Source organism: Oreochromis niloticus, linkage group LG11 (genome assembly GCF_001858045.2).
Source record: "Oreochromis niloticus isolate F11D_XX linkage group LG11, O_niloticus_UMD_NMBU, whole genome shotgun sequence".
Taxonomy (NCBI): domain Eukaryota; kingdom Metazoa; phylum Chordata; class Actinopteri; order Cichliformes; family Cichlidae; genus Oreochromis; species Oreochromis niloticus.
In genome coordinates, this window is record NC_031976.2 from 38,927,482 (window position 1) to 38,946,544 (window position 19,063).

At 41.5% G+C, this 19,063-nt stretch overlaps 1 protein-coding gene and 1 long non-coding RNA gene across 2 annotated transcripts in view; both read right to left on the bottom strand.

Annotated features, from left to right (window-relative positions):
* Positions 1–718: 718 nt before the first annotated feature.
* Positions 719–4,007, bottom strand: LOC109204216 (uncharacterized). Its single transcript, XR_002063782.1, has 5 exons — positions 3,917–4,007; positions 3,687–3,716; positions 3,178–3,232; positions 1,799–1,840; positions 719–756 (listed from the first exon to the last, which is right to left on the bottom strand). It is a non-coding gene; the product is annotated as an uncharacterized LOC109204216 (long non-coding RNA).
* Positions 4,008–4,609: 602 nt separating this feature from the next.
* Positions 4,610–19,063, bottom strand: part of LOC100692820 (uncharacterized) — a 60,745-nt gene continuing 46,291 nt past the window's right edge. Inside the window, exons 24-36 of the mRNA XM_025911149.1 lie at positions 18,566–18,842; positions 14,926–14,973; positions 14,600–14,643; positions 13,944–14,226; positions 11,309–11,352; positions 10,520–10,841; positions 7,047–7,090; positions 6,436–6,709; positions 6,003–6,052; positions 5,815–5,888; positions 5,424–5,638; positions 5,060–5,313; positions 4,610–4,774 (exon numbers count right to left, since the gene is read on the bottom strand). Coding sequence (XP_025766934.1) covers positions 4,610–4,774; positions 5,060–5,313; positions 5,424–5,638; positions 5,815–5,888; positions 6,003–6,052; positions 6,436–6,709; positions 7,047–7,090; positions 10,520–10,841; positions 11,309–11,352; positions 13,944–14,226; positions 14,600–14,643; positions 14,926–14,973; positions 18,566–18,842 — 2,094 coding nt within the window. The remainder of the gene's footprint in view (positions 4,775–5,059; positions 5,314–5,423; positions 5,639–5,814; positions 5,889–6,002; positions 6,053–6,435; positions 6,710–7,046; positions 7,091–10,519; positions 10,842–11,308; positions 11,353–13,943; positions 14,227–14,599; positions 14,644–14,925; positions 14,974–18,565; positions 18,843–19,063) is intronic.

Here is a 19,063-nt window from a genome sequence, read left to right on the forward strand (position 1 = left end):
GATCATTCCTGTTAATTTTATGCAAAACCTTCTTGGTCACCTCCACAGACTTTTCTGTGTAGGTCTGCAACATCAGATCCACCAGGTCACAGGTGCTGGCCTTCTCCAGTTGGCTCTCTGGGATGGGTTGGAGCTCCACCAAAACATCACGGTCCCGCAGGAACCATTTGAACTTTTCAAGTTCGTCCTTTTTCAGATCATCCAACATTCCCAAAAGCTTCTCTCTGTCTGAGTGGACTGTTAATGCCTGAGAACAAATGAGGAGATATAATGTGATATCAATCAGTTATCCATAAATAAAATTATATGTAAGAACCATCCAATTTAATTACGAGGGGGTTTTATTCAGTTTTACATTCTGAATTATGTTTAACCTGCATTTTAATGACTTAAAGCTTTCGTGTGTAAAGTCAGGCGTTACTCACCTTTGGCATCTGTGCTGCAGCATCACTGTCCCACTGTAACTTTAGCTTTTTATGCTCTTCTTCTTCTTCTGGATCTTCATCGTACCTCTTTCTGTCTGATTTGAACAATGCCTGGTAAAGTTATAGCAAAGAAAGGAATATGATTAGATCAGTGATTAGTTAGTTAAGTGTAAGAACCATCACATTGAAACATTTTTAACCCAGCATTTAAAATATTGCTTTTTAAAATTTAAATCTTATGAATGAAGCTGTGTTGTTTAAAGTCAGAATAAGTTACTCTTACTCACTTTCTTTCCCCGTGCAGGAGGATGTTTATCCACCGAGTGTTTCTCTGAGAAAGAAGAAATATGAAACAAATATTGATTGATTGATTTGATTCATGAAGAGTTTTCCGATGGAGTCTAGTGTGTTTAATGTGTCAAGTTGCTTCTAAATATGCTATGAAAACATCAGAATCAGACTAGCAGCAGATATCTAACATTAATGGACTCAGATAAAGTGACCAGGCCCCGCCCACTTTGGAGCCATTAGAACAGCCAAATAAGGACCTACAGTAGTCCAGCCTAGAAGGAATAAAATACATTAACTGGTTTTTCAGTATCACTCTGAGACAAGAAGTTTCTAATTTTATTCATAATCATCTGAATTTTTAATCTGCGCATTAAAGGATGAATCGTGGTCAGAAATGACAGATTCCTCCGTCTTTGGCTACATCCACACATACAAGGCTCATTTTTGTAAACTTTGCATAACGTTTCTTCATAATTTGTGTTATATCACCACCTGTTGTCATGGCAATGCTCTTTTAAATTGCATTTGATGCACATTTTAGTGTGGAGGGAGATATTTTTTGAAATGAACTCAGAAAAATCCCTGTTTTGAAAAAAAAAAAAAGGGTCCTGCCAAAGGATACTGAATCCAGACTGCAGCTGCCCAGAATTGAACCACCAACCTTCTCGATAACCATGTGCACATCCTTTGTCCCATTTTCAGTTTACTTCCTGTTTTATTTTCAAAGCTGGATTGTTCCTTTTCCTGCCTGCATTCATGTCTATGATTAAGATACAAGTGCTTTAGTATCCTTCGCCACGGCGTGTATTTAGTCTGTGCGTTTTCACTCTCCCTGGTCATTTTCTCATCAGCTTTAACTCTTGTTGTCTTCCTGTATCAGCTTTTCCTTCTTGTTTTGGATTCTGTGGTCATTTTCTTTCGCAGTGCTTTTCATTCCAGTTTCACTCTATTTTTAGTTTTGAGTAAAGTCTACGTGTGTGCAGTTCATCCTCAGTAAGGCAACAACTATGACAGTTTTTTTTTTCTTGAATACTAAAAGTAATTTACTGAAAAGATAGAACAGTTAATATCCGTGAACCTACCAGCTGTCAACATACGGACACGCGCTGCTCCCCTTGACGATCCTGCAGGAAAAATGTAACGTAAGAAAAAATTGGAATATGGATGCTTGATGTCATTGTTTGATGTATCAGAGAGTTTAATATCGAGCTGTGTCATCTGATTAAACAGGTGTAGCCGTCATGTCTGAGATTTGGTTTCAGACCATTTCAATGCAATTTCAGAATAATGTTGAAAAATATGTTTTGAAATCTGGAATAAGCTACGTTCAACTGCGCCCTGCCACATGGGGTCACTGCAGATGTTTGATTTGGCAGTTTTACAGCCGATACCCTTCCTGACATAACACAAAGGGGGATTTGTGCCTCTGACTGGAATCAAACCAGCATCCTTTCCCCTCCAAGTAAACTATACCTCTGTTCTATGGAGCCCTTTTCTAAAACCTTTCTGTAATAAATGGTGCCATTTTGTTTCTTACCTTTGGATCACAAGCTGATAGCTAACACCATCTGCTGTCACGATCCTCGGTCATTTGACCCAGCATTTTGAATTTTCCTGTGTTTTTGTCATTTTGTATTATGGGTTGTGTTCAAGTTCACTTTGTGTTCTATGGTGCCTAGTTATCATGTTTTTAGTTTCTACCCTGTTTAGTTCCTTGATTATTTAATAGTTCCTCCTTGTGTCGTTGCCCTCTCTGTGTCTGTTTATGTGTTTGTATGAGTTCTCCTGCCTTGTTTTCCCTCCTTGTGTTTTTTATGGATTGTCAAACTTCACAACAATGTGCTAACTAAGCATATAACCTGGACCTTCATTGTCAACTTTGACCTTGGACACTAACAATGAAGGTCAAGGTCAAACCATAATCAAGTAAAAAAAACAACATATCCAGTAATACGTCATGTGAGCGGGCATGGAAAGAGATGTACAGCACACTTTGTATTTTTTCAGTTCACAATGATGCCATAAAGTTTTGACAGCTTATAGAAGCCAAAGTTTTCAGCCAGTTCTGCTCCAATCACATGGGTGAAGATAATTAAATTCACCATCTTAGTATGTAATACTTCAAGGTCAAAGGTCAAAGGTCAGGGTCCCACGATATAGGAAAAAGCTTTAGTTTCTATTTAATCATTTCAAAAATTTAAAGCAACATATTGGTTATTGGGGAACATCAGCAGTTTCTTCGTTTGAGCTCTTTAACACAAACAGATGAATAAACTAGACTAGATTTCCATATTAACAATGCTGACATCAGCGTGTTGTAATAACAGCCAGCTGGAGTAGATATGTTTAATAAAAACAGGCTGATGTCATCATGTTCTGATAAAAACATCATAAAACATCAAACTTTTAGTACAGCCCAGCTCTTAGGGGGGAGTTGTGCTCTCTGAGTGCGCCTGCTTACTGTGCAGTGTCTACACTTGGGTCCTCAGTAACTTGTCAACAACTGCAACAAAATCCTGTAATAAGAAAACAGCAGAGTTGACATATGTTACCATTACCTGAAGTACTGACACCAGTTGCTCCCTTTGAAGATCCTGAAGCTGTAAAGACATTTTTTTAATTGTGTATTAAAAGCACCAATTTAATTAATTTTCATTACAAACAAAGAAACTGATAAAATTGTCTAATATAGACACATTTGTCCTTAACTCACTCTTCTTGGTTTTAAATGACTCACTGCTGATCTGTTTAATTCACTCAGTGTCTGAAAAGTCTGTTTATCTGTTTACAGGTGAGCTTCTAAACTGAACAGTCACTGATGACAGGAATTAGCAGTACCAACACAGTACAAATTATTATGTTAAATAGTATTCTACTTAACTCTACTAGTTAAAGGTGCAGCAACACATTTTATGTTATAATATGAGTGAAATCAAAGAGCTTAAATACTCTTTAAGTGTATTTTCTTACCTCCAACATAACCAGACATGGGATAGTCATCTGGAATTAAAGGAAAATCAAAATATGAATGTTTGTTATTGGGGTTTGATGTGCTGCATTCAGTGACCAAAAATTATGAAATAGCAGAGAAACAACACGTTCACATTGCTGTTGCTCTTCAATTTGCAGCCGTCAAATAAAAGGATGAAAGTTTTCCATTACACTTTGTGTACATTGTATTATTTAACAGAATAACTAACCTTGATAAACGTTACATGTCCAGACTGGTTCATCATCATTTGAGTGCAGGAGTGTAAGCCTGAGTTTTCTGTCTGGATTCTCAATGAACACTTCATAGAAGTTTATCCTGTTATATCTGAAGGTTAACTCCTGTGGGGAAAAGTGTAAAACACACACACACACACACACACACACACACACACACACACACACACACACACACACACACACACACACACGTAAGTAAGGACTAATTTCAAACATTATGTTCAAAGGTTTGCAGTATTTTAAACAGCTCATCAAACGCGTCCATATTGTTTCTGTGCAGAGTGAATCACAATCTGTCTGCTCGTCCTTTTAATTTGTATTAATCACTGAGTCTGTACATGATGTGTTGTTGATGCAGTTATCTCATATTCCAGAAAGATCATCACTGTTCATCACATTGCTGCCCTTCTGACCCGGCCCCAGATAAGTAGAAGAAAAAGCATGGATAGATAGCTGTATGTAAAATACATAAATATTTTGTGCAGCTTTTAACCCACTAAACCATTTTCTATGGTTTAGTGGGTTAAAAATACATGCTTTGGTTATGAAAGTGTTTGAAGATTGTGGTAATAATGTAAGAACAGCAGAAAGTGTTCTTAAAAACAAGCTTCAGACATGACTGAAATGTTTCAGAGTTGAGGTTTATCTACACATACAATGAGGGGCTAGATCTCCTCAGCAGAGCTTTTCACAAACTGTACCTGTGGTTGAATTTCTGCTGTTTCCATGTCGGCTCTGAGGCTGAAAGTACGCTCAGTTTGCAGGTGCTTGTCTGGGTGTGGCTTTTTGATTCTTTTGTATCCATCTGAGGATTCTTCCTTGTCTATTCCCTGTTATCAGATGATATCAGTCATCAACAGATGAAGATTTTAAAATTGAGTTTGGATTTAAAATCACAAAATAAATTCATGATGGACTCTGAGGATAATGATCATTTTAGCTTATTACACTTTTATCATTGAGTTTGCAGTCAGTATGATGTCATATTTAAAAACTATTGGTCAGTGTGCCCAGATAGTATTTTTCCCCTTGTGTCCTTTATAAAATATAAAAGCAATCGTACTGTGACTTTCTTTGCCTGCACTGATCCTAATACATTGAAGCTATTCAGTTACCTGTTCCAGAGCAGGATCCTGTCGGATTGGATAGACGTGGAGTTTAAGAAATGATGTGTTGGGTTTATAGTACATCAACGTGTAACAGCTGATTTTCAAAGGAAAGAATAAACGTATCAGAGCCCCTATCAGAGAGAAATTTGGTTCAGTTAACTTGACATGTGTTGGTGTGACCTCAGACACTTTTTCCACAACATCTCCACAGTCATCTATGTGAACGACTGCAAACATGTCCAATATGTCAGGGATGTCATCTGCAGGAGAACAACAACACAAACATGGTGAGAAGAACAGTTTCTAACAGTTTGTGCGCTCACTGTCAGACATGTCAAACATCTGAAATTCTTCCTTCATGTCCTCTTACCGATGCAGATCCAGTGTGGCAGGTGAACTTCATTTAACTTCCCAGCAGTGACTGTGACGTCCATCAGAGGACCTGCAGGCATGTATTGTCTGCTCTCCATCCTCTCCATGTGTCCCTCCCAAGATCTAAACTGGTACTGAAAGCTGGTCTTTCCCTTACAGACCCAGCGCAAGCCTGAGACTCTGCATTCAAAGTGTCCTGCTGCAGACTGAAGGCTGAAACAGGAAGTAAATACACACTCATGAAGGAACAACAGAGTGAATGGAAACACAGAGAGTAGTCGTGTGAATTGGATGCAAAATGAAGAATTTCCTCTGGGAATAAATCCAAAGCTGAACTGTTTCCTGTAGTTCCAGTTTGCTGTGCTGCAGCATTCAGGAAGTTGATTTACCTGTAAGTTGGAGCCTCGTCTGCATCTGTACTGTTCACCTCAGGTTCAAGTTTAGTCCAATCACTGGAGTCCTGCTGCAGAGGACAGTCACTTTAGTCAATAAGTACACATATTGATTTTTGTAATCTGACAGAAAGAAACCAACAGAAAGAAACTTGAGGAATAAATGGATGAATGGAAGGGATTACCGTCATGCTCTGACAACCTTCAAGCTCTGAACTTCTTTCAGTTTTTCGTCCTTGTTGAGACACAAAGAATTCAAATGAATGATGTTATGCTGACATATAAAATCATCCTCTAACTGTCCACATGTTTGCTGTTTGATCACTTTATGCTGTGCAGAGCTGCTTCAACATCAGAACAACATGTTCAGCAGGACGTGCAGCTGAGTGACGTCTAAGATGATCAAAAGTTGATGAATTCAAATATTCTCACCAGTGATGTCAGAACAAGACAGAGCGAGAGAGAAAGGTTGGATTCAGTTCTGATGATTTATGCAAAGTTATTTTTGTACGTCTGTTGTGTTTCCTGTTTGTTTTGATGTTGGTTACTTAAAAGTTATTTAAACAAGTTTATTGTTAATTCAGAAAATCTATTTTTAAAACCTTTGTTTGGTCTTACCTGAGCTGCTCTCTGACAGCCTCAGCATCAGATCAGGTCTGTTCATGTCTGTCAAAACCTCCTTGATCACCTCCACAGACTGATGACCAAGTTTATCCACCATCAGATCCACAAGCTCTTCTGTCCTGTTTGGATACCAGTACCTCTCCATTTGTGGCAGGCCCATCTTAAAGCAGGTGAATGGCAGCAACAGAATAAATTTCCTGAGATCCTTTTGACTGAATTCATTCAGTGTTTCCAAGAGAATCTGTGTAACAGCTTCCAGTTCTTCTATCTGAAAAATCGCAGAAATGTATTAGTTACTGTATAATATCTCTGTTGGACGATTTAAAGTTTTCTTTTTATTTAATTCCATCAGTGTAACTGTAGTACAAATATCAAATATTAATAGAAAAAGATGTCTTCATTAATATTTATATGTTTTAGAATGATCACTGAAGAGACAGCTGGTGGTTTTGATATTTACTTCAGTCTCTTTATGAACTGCAAAACTTCAAGTTTCATAAGAAAACATTGTTTACCTTCCATCAGTACTAAAAGCTAAATGTCCTTTTTTCTGGAATTAAAGTCTTCGTAAAGTTTTGTAAAAGCTGAGTTAAAGTCACACTCACTCTCTTCAACAGTGCAGCTCCATGTTCATCCACAGAGTGTTTCTCTGAGGAGGAAAGACATTTACAATCAACTCTGAGGATTCAAACATCGTCACACATCCAAGTAGAATCAGCCTTCAGACGACACAGATGATTTAAAAGAGCAAATCATGTGAAACTACAGTTTGGCTCTCAGCGAAAGCGGTCGCACTTTTCTCCTCCTCTCCCCTATCTTCCCTGCTTAGCTTCTTATGTCCTTGTCTTGTCTCGTGTTTTTTTTCCACTTTCCCTGGAACACTCTCTCACAGTCTGTGTCTAAAACCAAAAGAGAATTATGGATTTGATCAACTGGTCTCTGAATGCTATTGACACCCTTTTCTCAACGAGAAGTCTGGGCTCTGAGCCCGAGTGCCCTGGAGGGACTTTCCCTGCCGGATACACGATGGATGGGTGGCAGAAATGGAGGATGGTGTGCCTGGCAGGACTGTCGATCGAGGACGCTGAAGATATCTATTCGGAACCATGATAACAGGGTTCTTGCTGATCGGAGCTGGCCTGGCCCTGGCTTATCAGAGAATTAAGAAAGCGGAACCGACTGTTCAAACCCCCACAAGGCTGCTCGCTGGGATTGAATCGATGGGACGAGGTGCGGCTTCTCAGAAAGGGCTCACGGACGGGAGCATGGTTAAGAGCTTGGAGGCGCTTGCGGCTGCAGTGAATGCTCAGAATAATATCTCTGAGTGGATATTGGGATTCATCAGGGAAGAATCCGTTCAGAATAACACCTATGGGCGGAAGCTGGAATACATCACGGATCAGTTGGCTGCAGTCGTGAGGTCTCAGAATCTGCTCTGTGAGCAAAAGAGTGACAAGACCACGGAATTGAAGGTAAATAACATCATGGAGAAACTGGCAGCTATCCAACGGGAGATTGAGAGACCAGTGTCAGTGTGTTAAAAACAGCTCAAAATTCTCACGAGTTGTTGTAAAAGAAAAATCACCATCATAATGCGGCTACCCCTTCGGCGCCAGCTGGGGGCTCAAGGCTGGAGCTGAACAAAAACTCCCTGATAACAACTGTGTTTAGACTGTTCTTCCCATTCCATGCAAGGCCACCTGGGTTGGCTGGAAGACTGTTTACTTAGCCTGGCAGGGCGAAGGACACTGTCTCAGCTGAACTATGGACACACACACACACACACACACACACACACACACACACACACACACTGATATGCACACACTCATCCCCCCTCCCTTTCCAAACGCCTTCGATGCTTGTTTCCTGCGGGGGAACACGGCGGGTCTGAGCCTGCGCTGGAATGGCAGTGCTGGGCAGGGCGGCTGCTGTGTTCACTTCGGACTACTCCTCACCCACTACCCAACCCTGTGGCTTGTTATGTCCTTCATAACAGTGGCGGTCCTAGCCTGTTTGGCGCCCTGGGCGAACACTCCCTCTGCCCCCCCCACACACACACACACACAAACAAACAAAACATGTTAAGGATTTAACATAAAACTGTTGTCCACACACACATATGAAGAGAGAGAGAGTATGCATAGTATGCAAACGGCTACCAAAGAGACATCATAATTCGTCATACAATGAGAACAGGACAAATCAACAATTAACAATGACTAATTAATATTAAAATCTGTAACATGATGTATTGTTTGGAGTTTAGTCTGTTACTGTTACTATTTTTACCATTTCTTCTTGGGGCAACTGTAATCCACATTATTTCCTTAGGGATTAATAAAGTATTCTGATTCTGATTGTTTCAGGATGACCTGCCATTATCCAATGACACATCTGGTTACCTGGATCTTTTGCTCGTTTCTCCTCCTCTTCTTTTCTCTTTTTTCTAAACTGAGCACCTGATGGCTTTGAACTTTTCTTGTCCATCTTCCATTGGTTATAATTTTACACTCCAGTATGAACACCCATCCCCCAACCCGAGAATCACCACAACATAACCTAACAGACCCACACCTTAGTTCACAGATTAACTTTGTCTAGGGTGCATTTCTGGGATTTCACACAACCCAGGATTCAAATCGTGAATACATAATGGGCTTGGATTTACAACATTATGGATGAAATGTGCTCTATTTGGAAGCAGCAGGTCTCCCTCCCCTTTCGACGGGTTGTGTGTGAGACTTTAAATCATCAAACTGTAAATTATAAATTTTAAATTGTTATTGATCCCTTTACCCCGAGTCCTAAAGTGTATATTTATTTTCTTACTCTACTATATTTATTGTTCGTTTATTTGCACTGCTGTAACTGGAGCCTCGTCGTCTCGTCTCTCTATATCCTGGACTGTATGTAGCGGAGATGACAATAAAGTTTACTTTGACTTCAGCAGCACGCAGGCGCACCGAGGGCTCTCGCGCTCACTTTTCGTGTATAGAATTTCAAAAAAACATCGGTGCAAATTATAAGTCTGTATCATAATGTCTGGTGTTTTCGTGTTTGTTGGTTTGTTTTTATTTTGTTTTATTTTGCGATTATTAGATGCTGCTCCAGCCAGCCAGAGAATCCCCCGCCGCCCCGCCCTCTCCTCCCTGTACTGCAAGCAGCAGGCGCACCTTGCAAACGGAGGGCGGCCTTACTCCCAGCAAATGGGCGATAGAAAACCGATCGGTGCCTATGCCATTCCCAATATGCGCTGGCATGATGTCGGAGCAGCATGAGTACGAGCCTTTTTTTTTTTTTTTTGCCGATGCCCGTGATGCCGCCCCGGGCAACCGCCCGTGTCACCTGTATCTAAAACCGCTACTCCTTCATAATGTTGTGTTGTGGACATTTATGTGCTTTTTGTGCAGAGGAGTTTTTTTGTTTCCTGTTCCCATGCTGTCCTACCACGGGAGCACAGCATGAGCAGAGGTCTCTTTTTTCCCTCTTGTACTTTCCCATTGTAACATACATTTCAGTGTTTCTTTTCTGTAACGCTACCGATCTCCGACTTGTATCCCCATGTAATGTCTGTGTTGTGTGTGTAAGGTCGGGGGGCGTCCCATTTCACTGCAGGGCAACCTGCATGTGGCGAATAAAGCTTGGATTGATTGATTGATTGATTGATTGATTGATTGAACTAAATAAAATGACATAAGAACCCTATAAATAAACCCTCCATCCTGTCCAACCAAAGTAACTGGGGGTTCCCAGCTGTGATAATGAGAGAGGGTCCACCTGTCCACCTCAGGTTTTAAACAGACAGACAACCTTTCACACCCACATTTAATTTAGAAGCAGCAATAAAGCCAACAAGCATGTGTTTGGACTGGAAACCAGAGCACTCTGAGGAAAAGCCTGCAGGCACAGGGAGAACATGCAAACTCCACACAGAAAGGTTCCAGCCAACCAGGAGGCTCAAACACACAACCTTCATGCTGTGAGGAGACAGTGCTAACCACTGCACCACCATGACACCACCAACACAAACACCTGTTGATGACACAGAGTTTACACTCATGCATGTTGGTCTTACCTCTGGATGCTGAGCTGCTCTCTGGTAACTTCTGCACCAGATCAGTTCTGTTCATGTACATGAAAACTTCTCTGGTCACCTCCACAGACTGCTGACCAAGTTCATCCATCATCAGATCCACAAGATCGTCTGTCCTGTTTATATACTGGTACCTCTTCATTGTATCTGCTCTGACTGATGGATTTAATCTCCAGTAGGAATACGACACATTCATTTGAGGAAAAAATATCTGTTGGAACCTCATAAATTTCTGGAGCTCATTGTTGTTCAGCTCATTCAAATTCTCTAAAAGCAGATTCTTAACAGCTGCCATTGTTGCGACCTGGAACAATCAACACAATCATGGGGTCACATATTAATTTTTAAAATCAAGCTGTTATATTGTCTACAGTTTATCAACAATTGTGAAAACCACTGAAATAAAACTGAAATACATCTAGAATATTTCCCTGATTTCAGATGATCTTTATTTTTTATTAAATATTTTTAAGCATGATAAAGTTTCCTGTTTAATCTGAAAGTGTTTGATGTTTTCAGATTTCTGTCCTGTTGAAGGACAAATGTACATGCTGACACTTCCTCAGCTCATCCTCAGTGGTAAAGACATCCTGACATTAGTGTTGGAGAAAATTACTGCTGAAGAAGTCAAACTGAATGAAGCTTCAGTTTGTCACAAACATCCAGCAGAAATCATGAGAAAAATGACTCAACATGAGAACTGATGATACTTTAGTACTCTGACTTTCAGCCTGCTGTCTTGTACTGAATCAGAGATGTGACATGACTCACTTTGTGGATCAGTGCAGAGCGTCGTTCATCCACAGAGTGTTTCTCTGAGGAGAAAAGTGCTCAAAGTCACTCATGACAAACACATTTAACAACTAACTGACAATTATTCAGGAAATAGGACTTTGGAAAAATGGACAATATGCAGAATGACACTGAAACCTCCTCAGCAATAATAAACAGTATGAAGGAGTCTCCAAAAGTTGATTCTGTTCATCTGGACGTAGCGTTTTGTGGGAGAAACGTTTCGTCACTCATCCAGGTGACTTCTTCAGTCTCAGCTGACTGCAGGTTTCCCCAAATCTTAAAAACAGTACATTCGCATAATGACTGAAACCAGCTCACTGAAGGAACAATGGGCTGTGAGGTCAGTTCCTTCATTATAATTATGCAAATTCTCATGACTATTGATCAACAGCCATTGATCAGTGCCCATGAGTACCATTCACAGAGAGTTGGGGAATGGCTGCAATCACAGCATTGTAAGATGGTGACAGATGGACCCTTAGGCCCCCTCCTCGATTCAGAGTTGGTCTTTCCCTTTTCACGTAAATGGCCTCCTTGACTCCGCCCTCAAACCAGCGTTCCTCCCTGTCCAGGATGTGTACATCCTCATCGTTGAAAGAGTGTCCACTGGCCTGTAGGTGTAAATAAACTGCAGAGTCCTGGCCTGATGAGGTTGCTCTTCTGTGTTGTGCCATCCGCTTTGCTAGAGGTTGTTTGGTTTCCCCGATGTATAAATCCTGGCAATCCTCCTGGCACTTAACAGCGTACACTATGTTACTCTGTTTGTGTCGGGGGACCCGATCCTTGGGGTGGACCAGTTTTTGGCGCAGCGTATTTTGGGGTTTAAAAGCCACAGAGACCCGGTGTTTAGAAAAAATGCGGCTCAACTGTTCCGATACTCCTGACACATATGGGATCACTACAGGTTTTCGTTTAGGCAGCGGTTGTCCTTCTCTCCTGGATCGGCTGGAGCTTTCTTTAGGTGCCTTCCCAGCTTTGACAAAAGTCCAGCTGGGATAACCACATTTACTCAGGGCCTTCTTGATGTGCTGTTCTTCTGCCTCCCTGGCCGCTGTGTCAGTGGGGATGGTGTTCGCTCTGTGTTGTAGCGTCCTGATGACACCCAGTTTGTGCTCCAGTGGATGATGAGAGTCAAACCTTAGATACTGATCCGTATGCGTAGGTTTACGGTACACGTCAGCTTTTAGATGTCCCCCATTACTGATGGAAATCTCACAGTCTAAGAAGGCTAACCTGCCACTTTTCATATCCTCCCTGGTGAATTTGATGTGTCGGTCCACCAAGTTAATGTGATCCGTGAGATGTAGTACATCCTGAGATTTGATTTTCACCCAGGTGTCATCCACATACCTGAACCAATGGCTTGGTGGTGTTCCAGGGTAGGAAGGAGGAGGGGGCCTAAGGGTACATCTATCACCATCTTACAATGCTGTGATTGCAGCCATTCCCCAACTCTCTGTGAATGGTACTCATGGCCATTCATCAGTGGTTGTTGATCAATGGTCATGAGTATCTGCATAATCATGATGAAGGAACTGACCTCCCAGCCCATTGTTCCTTCAGTGGGCTGGTTTCAGTCATTATGCAAATGTACTGTTTATAAGGTTTGGGGAAACCTGCAGTCAGCTGAGACTGAAACAGTCACTTGGATGAGTGACGAAACTTTGGAGATTTACTTACCTGGATGATTGAGCGTGCATTATGAAGGAGTCATTTTTACTCCTTCTCATAAAATATTTAAATTTAATCTGGTCTCATTTTTATATATTTATTTAAATATATTTTTCTAGTACAGTCATAAAATTGTCGTGTTACGGCTGTGTGCAGACAGGAGTGGTGAAATGGAGATGGAAGGTAAACTCAAACTTAGATTTATTGTAAAACAAAACCAAAAAACTAAACTGAAAACTACAAAATCCAACAGGCTGACAGACAGAACACACAGCACGATAAGGAGCCCGTTCTCACTCCCGAGTCGTAACATCCCGACGTTTTCTCACGTCCCGCAGCGTTTCTGAGGAACGTTCTTATGGTATGCGCCGGGTTATGGATAAAATCCAGTGGAATGACGGTCCCGCGGTAATAGACGGTCAAGCCCTGTATTGCAGCCCTAAACTTAACCTTATCCCGAACCGTAACCAGCACTTTAAGGACGTGAAATAGTGTTTTCCCAAGTGATTTTAAGGAAAAGAGCAAACGTGTAGATTGAGTCCAAACGGTTCTAACGAAACTGGGGAAGCGAAACGAGATACATTAACATAAGACACGGATCTTCAAAGTAAAACAGGAAACATAACACAGATACGCAGACTTGACACGGGGATACAGCAACTATGGAGCACAGAACAGAAACCAGAAGGCACAACTCTGACAAACAAACCAAGGGACTAGAAATGATAAATAAAGGCACAATCAAAGTACAATAATAATAAAAACTCAAGAGTCTGGGTCAAAGACCCCTCAAAAAACATGTTTTAAAGATGTGTTTTCTTTTGTGTTTATTGCAAATAATACTATTTATAAAGTTAGAGAAGACTTTACTTAGACATTTATGAGACATGTCATAGAATTAGTTTTATGATTTGAATGAGTTTTGATTTTGTTGTCTTACTTCGAGGCAGTGAGCTGCAGTCTGACAGCCTCTGAGCCAGATCAGTCCTCTTCATCTCCTTTAAGACCTCCATGGTCGTCTCCACTGACTGTTGGCCGTAAGTCTGCACCATCAGAAACACTGTGTCCTGCAGGTCTGTCCTCATGTATGACATCCATGAGAAGTCTGAGAAAAGTTTCTGATCAGTTTGTTCCAGGGTCCAGATGAACTTGCTGAGCTCCAGCTCATTCAGAGCATCCAGAGTTTCCAGCAGCAGCTCAATATCAGACTCCATCGTTTCTACCTGGAAAATTCAAAGAAAATGTTCATGAGATAAATGTGACATTTCTCACTTTCAGGTTTGTTTGTTTTCTCATCAACACTTTAGAAATGTAGATGTGTTTAGATGACATCATCCATCACATAAGGTGATGATGTCATTGGTCATATTTGTCACAATGATCACAAACAGCTGATTAACAATTATTCTGCTTCTGTTAACAAGTTCAGGACTTTTCTGACCTGCTGCAGACCGACCTCACTGCACACACTGAACTTATCAAACTTTGACTTTTCCAATAAAAATCAAATCATTTGTTTCTATTGAAGATTTCTATCCTGTATTTATGAAATGAAAGCTGGATGATCTGAAGTCAGACAGATGTGACATGACTCACTTTGTGGATCAGTGCAGGCCAACGTTCATCCTCAGAGTGTTTCTCTGACAGAAAAGAAATATTAAAAGGTTCATTCATGACTGATTTAACATCAGTGTTAATAATCAGACACTTTGAAATAACTGATACTTTGATTTCATTCTGATGATCCTTGTAAGTTGGATTAATAACAACATTAAACTTGTTAACATGAAGTCATATTTGATGGAAAACTATCAAAGTGAGGAAATGATCCAGTTCTGTTTCATTCAGTAATTCTTCATCTTCTTCATCTTCTTCATATCAATGAGTGTATTTATTGATTGATGTGTTTTCTGGACACTGACCTTTCTCTGTTTCCTCCACATCAAATCCTTCAGCTGATGATCCTGCAGCTGCAACACATTGAATACAAACTGTAACTACATCATACAGACACTGTGTGTGTCCTTTATGTGTGCTCATCCTGAGTATAACACTGAGTCCTGACAATAAAAAGCTTTAATATTTCACTTTCAGCTGTGCTGACTGAAGGCAGGAGGAGGCCATAGTTACACAATCACAGAGAAATCAATGAAAAGACTTTGAATCATTTACCTCATACAGGTCGTCTGTCTCCATAGTGGAGTTTAAATCAAAGCTAACATAAAGATCGATTTACAATACAAGACTGATATTAATCAGCTCAAAATGCAAAAATTCTATGAAACAAAGTAAAGAAGTTCAAAGAGCTTTAAAACAACATTTACTAAAGAAAGTCACTGATTCAATAACCTGAATATTTTTACTTTAACACAGTGAAATATGAAAACAAATCTGTTTAATTTTATTGTGTTTGTACAACCTGAATGTGTTAATTTATCAACGTCTGTCCAAAAACATTCAAAGAAAACAAATTCTTTCATTTTAAGATAATAAAGTTTATATTATGCAGTTCTTGTTGTGAGTTTCTGACAGGTTTTGATTTACAAATATGTAAGACTGCTTTCTTCCATTTGTGCAACATCTCTAAAGTTAGAAATATCCTGTCTCAGAGTGATGCTGAAAAACTAGTTCACGCATTTATTACTTCCAGGCTGGACTACTGTAATTCATTATTATCGGAGTCTAACCAAAACAAAGTCCACTGAGAACGTTCAGGTGGCCGAACCAGAGGCCAGCGACAGAGACAAAAGGGGTCTGGAGGCCGACCGCGGGGAAGGCAGCGGCGACGACGAGGCAGGTCCGGAGGCTGACCGCGGCGACGACGAGGCAGGTCCGGAGGCCAACCGCGGAGAAGGCTGCGGCAGCGACAAAGCAGTTCAGGTGACCGACCGTGCTGACGGCTGCGGCGGCGACCGAGCGGGTCCGGAGGCCGACCACGCGGGAGGCAGTGGCGGCGGCGACAGAGCGGGTCCGGAGGCCGCCCTCGACGGCGATGACGTCCAGCTAGAGGCCTGGAAAGTGTCTGGCAGAGGTGAGGTGTAGCAACCACAGGACCAGGTGAGGCAGAGGCAGGACCAGGTGGCAGCTGCAGAGCCAGGCGGCAGCGTGGCAGCTGCGGGTGGTGGCACTGCAGGCGATGGCGTGGAAGCCCCTGATGAAGGCACTGCAGGCGATGCAGGAGGTGACAGATAGCATTCTATCCCCCTCCTGAAAATGAGTGGGTGAAGATGGTGGCTGAATAGACTGTGGAGCTGATGGCTGAGGTGCAGGCCGTGCTAATAGCTGAGGTGCCTACAACACAGGAGAGTGCACTGAGGTCGACTGAGCTGCAGGAGACTGAACTTGGGACAGCTGGGCAGCTAGCTGAGCTTCAGGCTGGGCAGCTGATAGAAAAAAATATAGCCCCAGAATAAATAGTCCCATGGTCCAAAGAAACAAATAAAGTGTCCTTTTCACTCACCACAGCCGGCTGCTTTGACCTCCTGAAGTCCGGCTGTGGTGTGAGCGCCGGTGGCGCAGCCGTCGTTTCCTTCCAGACGAGGGAACGGAAGTGCTGGAGGAAACCAGTGATGGTGAAGAGATGCAGGCCTACTCCTCATCCTCTGAAAGCATCGCTGCCAGGAATGAGGCTGGCGAATGGTGGTCGGAGCAGGACGTGAAGGGAGAAGAACTCTGTGGTAGCGGCTTAGACATACCTTTCCTTGGCGGTGGTTGCTGCTGCTGTGCTGCAGAGAGATCCTTGCTCTGCTGTTGCTGTGTGGATCGCCGGGACTGGACAAGGTCTGCTAGCTCCTGGACCTGTAGTGTGTCCCAGGCTCGTTGCAGCTCCTTAACCAGGCCCGTCACTTCCGGGAGCTGGCGAAAATGACAGTTTTTCTTTAAGATAGGAATAAAGGCCATCGAGGCTATCATCCTAGCCTTGATGTCTGAGGTGGTGGAAATCCGCATCATCAGTCCTTGGATGTGGGACAGGTCGTGCTCCCGGGATAAGCCCGCTGGGTCCATGTACTGGATGCGTCGTTCTGTCATGGTTGGCTGTGTGGCAGGTAGGCAGGAGTGGTGGACCCAAAATGCAGGACTCAAACACGGAAGTAAAAATTAAAGTGCAGCTTTATTGCTGGGAAAAAATCTCTTACTCAATAAACTCACCAAAAAACAAACAAAACTGTGGAGAGAGGAACTAAGGACTGAAACACTGGAAAAGAAATACTGAACAGGAGACAAAGGTTGAGGGTACGACGTGACAGAGAGCACAGGAAAACACAGGGCTTATATACACAGGGGAGTAATCAGGGAATGGGCAACAGGAGGGAGACACAGCTGGGAAAATTAGGTTAACGTAAAACTGAACACACTGACATGAGACATGAACTTTCAAAGTAAAACAGAAAATAAGAAACAAATTACAAAAACGCCAACTTGAGACTGAGAGAGAGAGGAAGAATATGACACATAAAACAGAGAAGACAGTGACTTAAACTAAAGGCCAGAACACCAAATAATGTAAAGAGAACAAAACCAAGAATAACCCTTAATACAAAATCAAACCAGCACAACTCAAAAACCCACCCAAAACAGTAACAGAAAAAGCTGGGTCAAAAATGACCCAGAACCGTGACAGCCCCATCTTATCTTAATGACCTTGTAGTACCATATCACCCTATTAGAGCACTTCGCTCTTGCACTGCAGGCCTACTTGTTGTTCCTAGAGTATTTAAAAGTAGAATGGGAGGCAGAGCCTTCAGTTTTCAGGCCCCTCTTCTGTGGAACCAGCTTCCAGTTTGGATTCGGGAGACAGACACTATCTCTACTTTCAAGATTAGGCTTCAAACTTTCCTTTTTGCTAAAGCATATAGTTAGGGCTGGACCAGGTGACCCTGAATCCTCCCTTAGTTATGCTGCAATAGACGAATGCTGCCGGGGATTCCCATGATGCATTGAGTTTTTCCTTTCCAGTCACCTTTCTCACTCACTATGTGTTAATAGACCTCTCTGCATCGAATCATATCTGTTATTAATCTCTGTCTCTCTTCCACAGCATGTCTTTATCCTGTCTTCCTTCTCTCACCCCAACCAATCACAGCAGATGGCCCCGCCCCTCCCTGAGCCTGGTTCTGTCGGAGGTTTCTTCCTGTTAAAAGGGAGTTTTTCCTTCCCACTGTCGCCAAAGTGCTTGCTCATAGGGGGTCATATGATTGTTGGGTTTTTCTCTGTATCTACTGTACAATATAAAGCGCCTTGAGGAGACTGCTGTTGTGATTTGGTGCTATATAAATAAAATTGAATTGAATTCTTTAGATTTATTTTTTACTGTAATGTGTGATATTATATTTAAAATACTTCCACATACAGTTAAGAATAATCACATGATATCTGATGTATGGAGTTGTTTATAAATTTATGTAATTTATGAGCATACTGCTATCCTTCTTGGCCAAAAAACCCTCGTTAAAGAGATTTTGAATGTCACAAGTTTATCTTTTCCTGATTAAATAAACTTTAATGAATAAATAAAATGTATTAAAGTTATTACAGAAACTCTGACAGATTATTTTCTCTTACCTTTGAGTCCTGAGCTGCTCTCTGACAGCCTCTGCACCAGATCAGTTCTCTGCATGTCTGTTAAAACCTCCTTGATCACCTCCACAGACTGCTGACCAAGTTCACCCACCATTTTTTTCACTAGTTCATCTATCATCTTTGTATATATCTGTATTTGTGGCAGGCCCATTTTGAATCGTATGAACTGCAGCAACAAATTGAATTCCTCGAGATCCTTTTGATTCAAATGTCTCAGGATTTCCACAAGAATGTTTCTAACAGCCGTCAGTGCTTCTCCCTGAAAAATACAAAGGATTTATTAAGTTACTGTCATTTCACTGTTGGGAGATTTAAAGATTGATTTCTTTGAACTTCCTCAGTGTCTCTGAAGTAGACATGTAGAATATTAGAGAATTATTTTATTCAGTATTAATTATTGTGACAGAAAGCTGTGCTGTCATGTAAACAGAAGATTTCCACATCTGTACAATTCTCCTTTCTCTTCTTCCACCTCTTTTT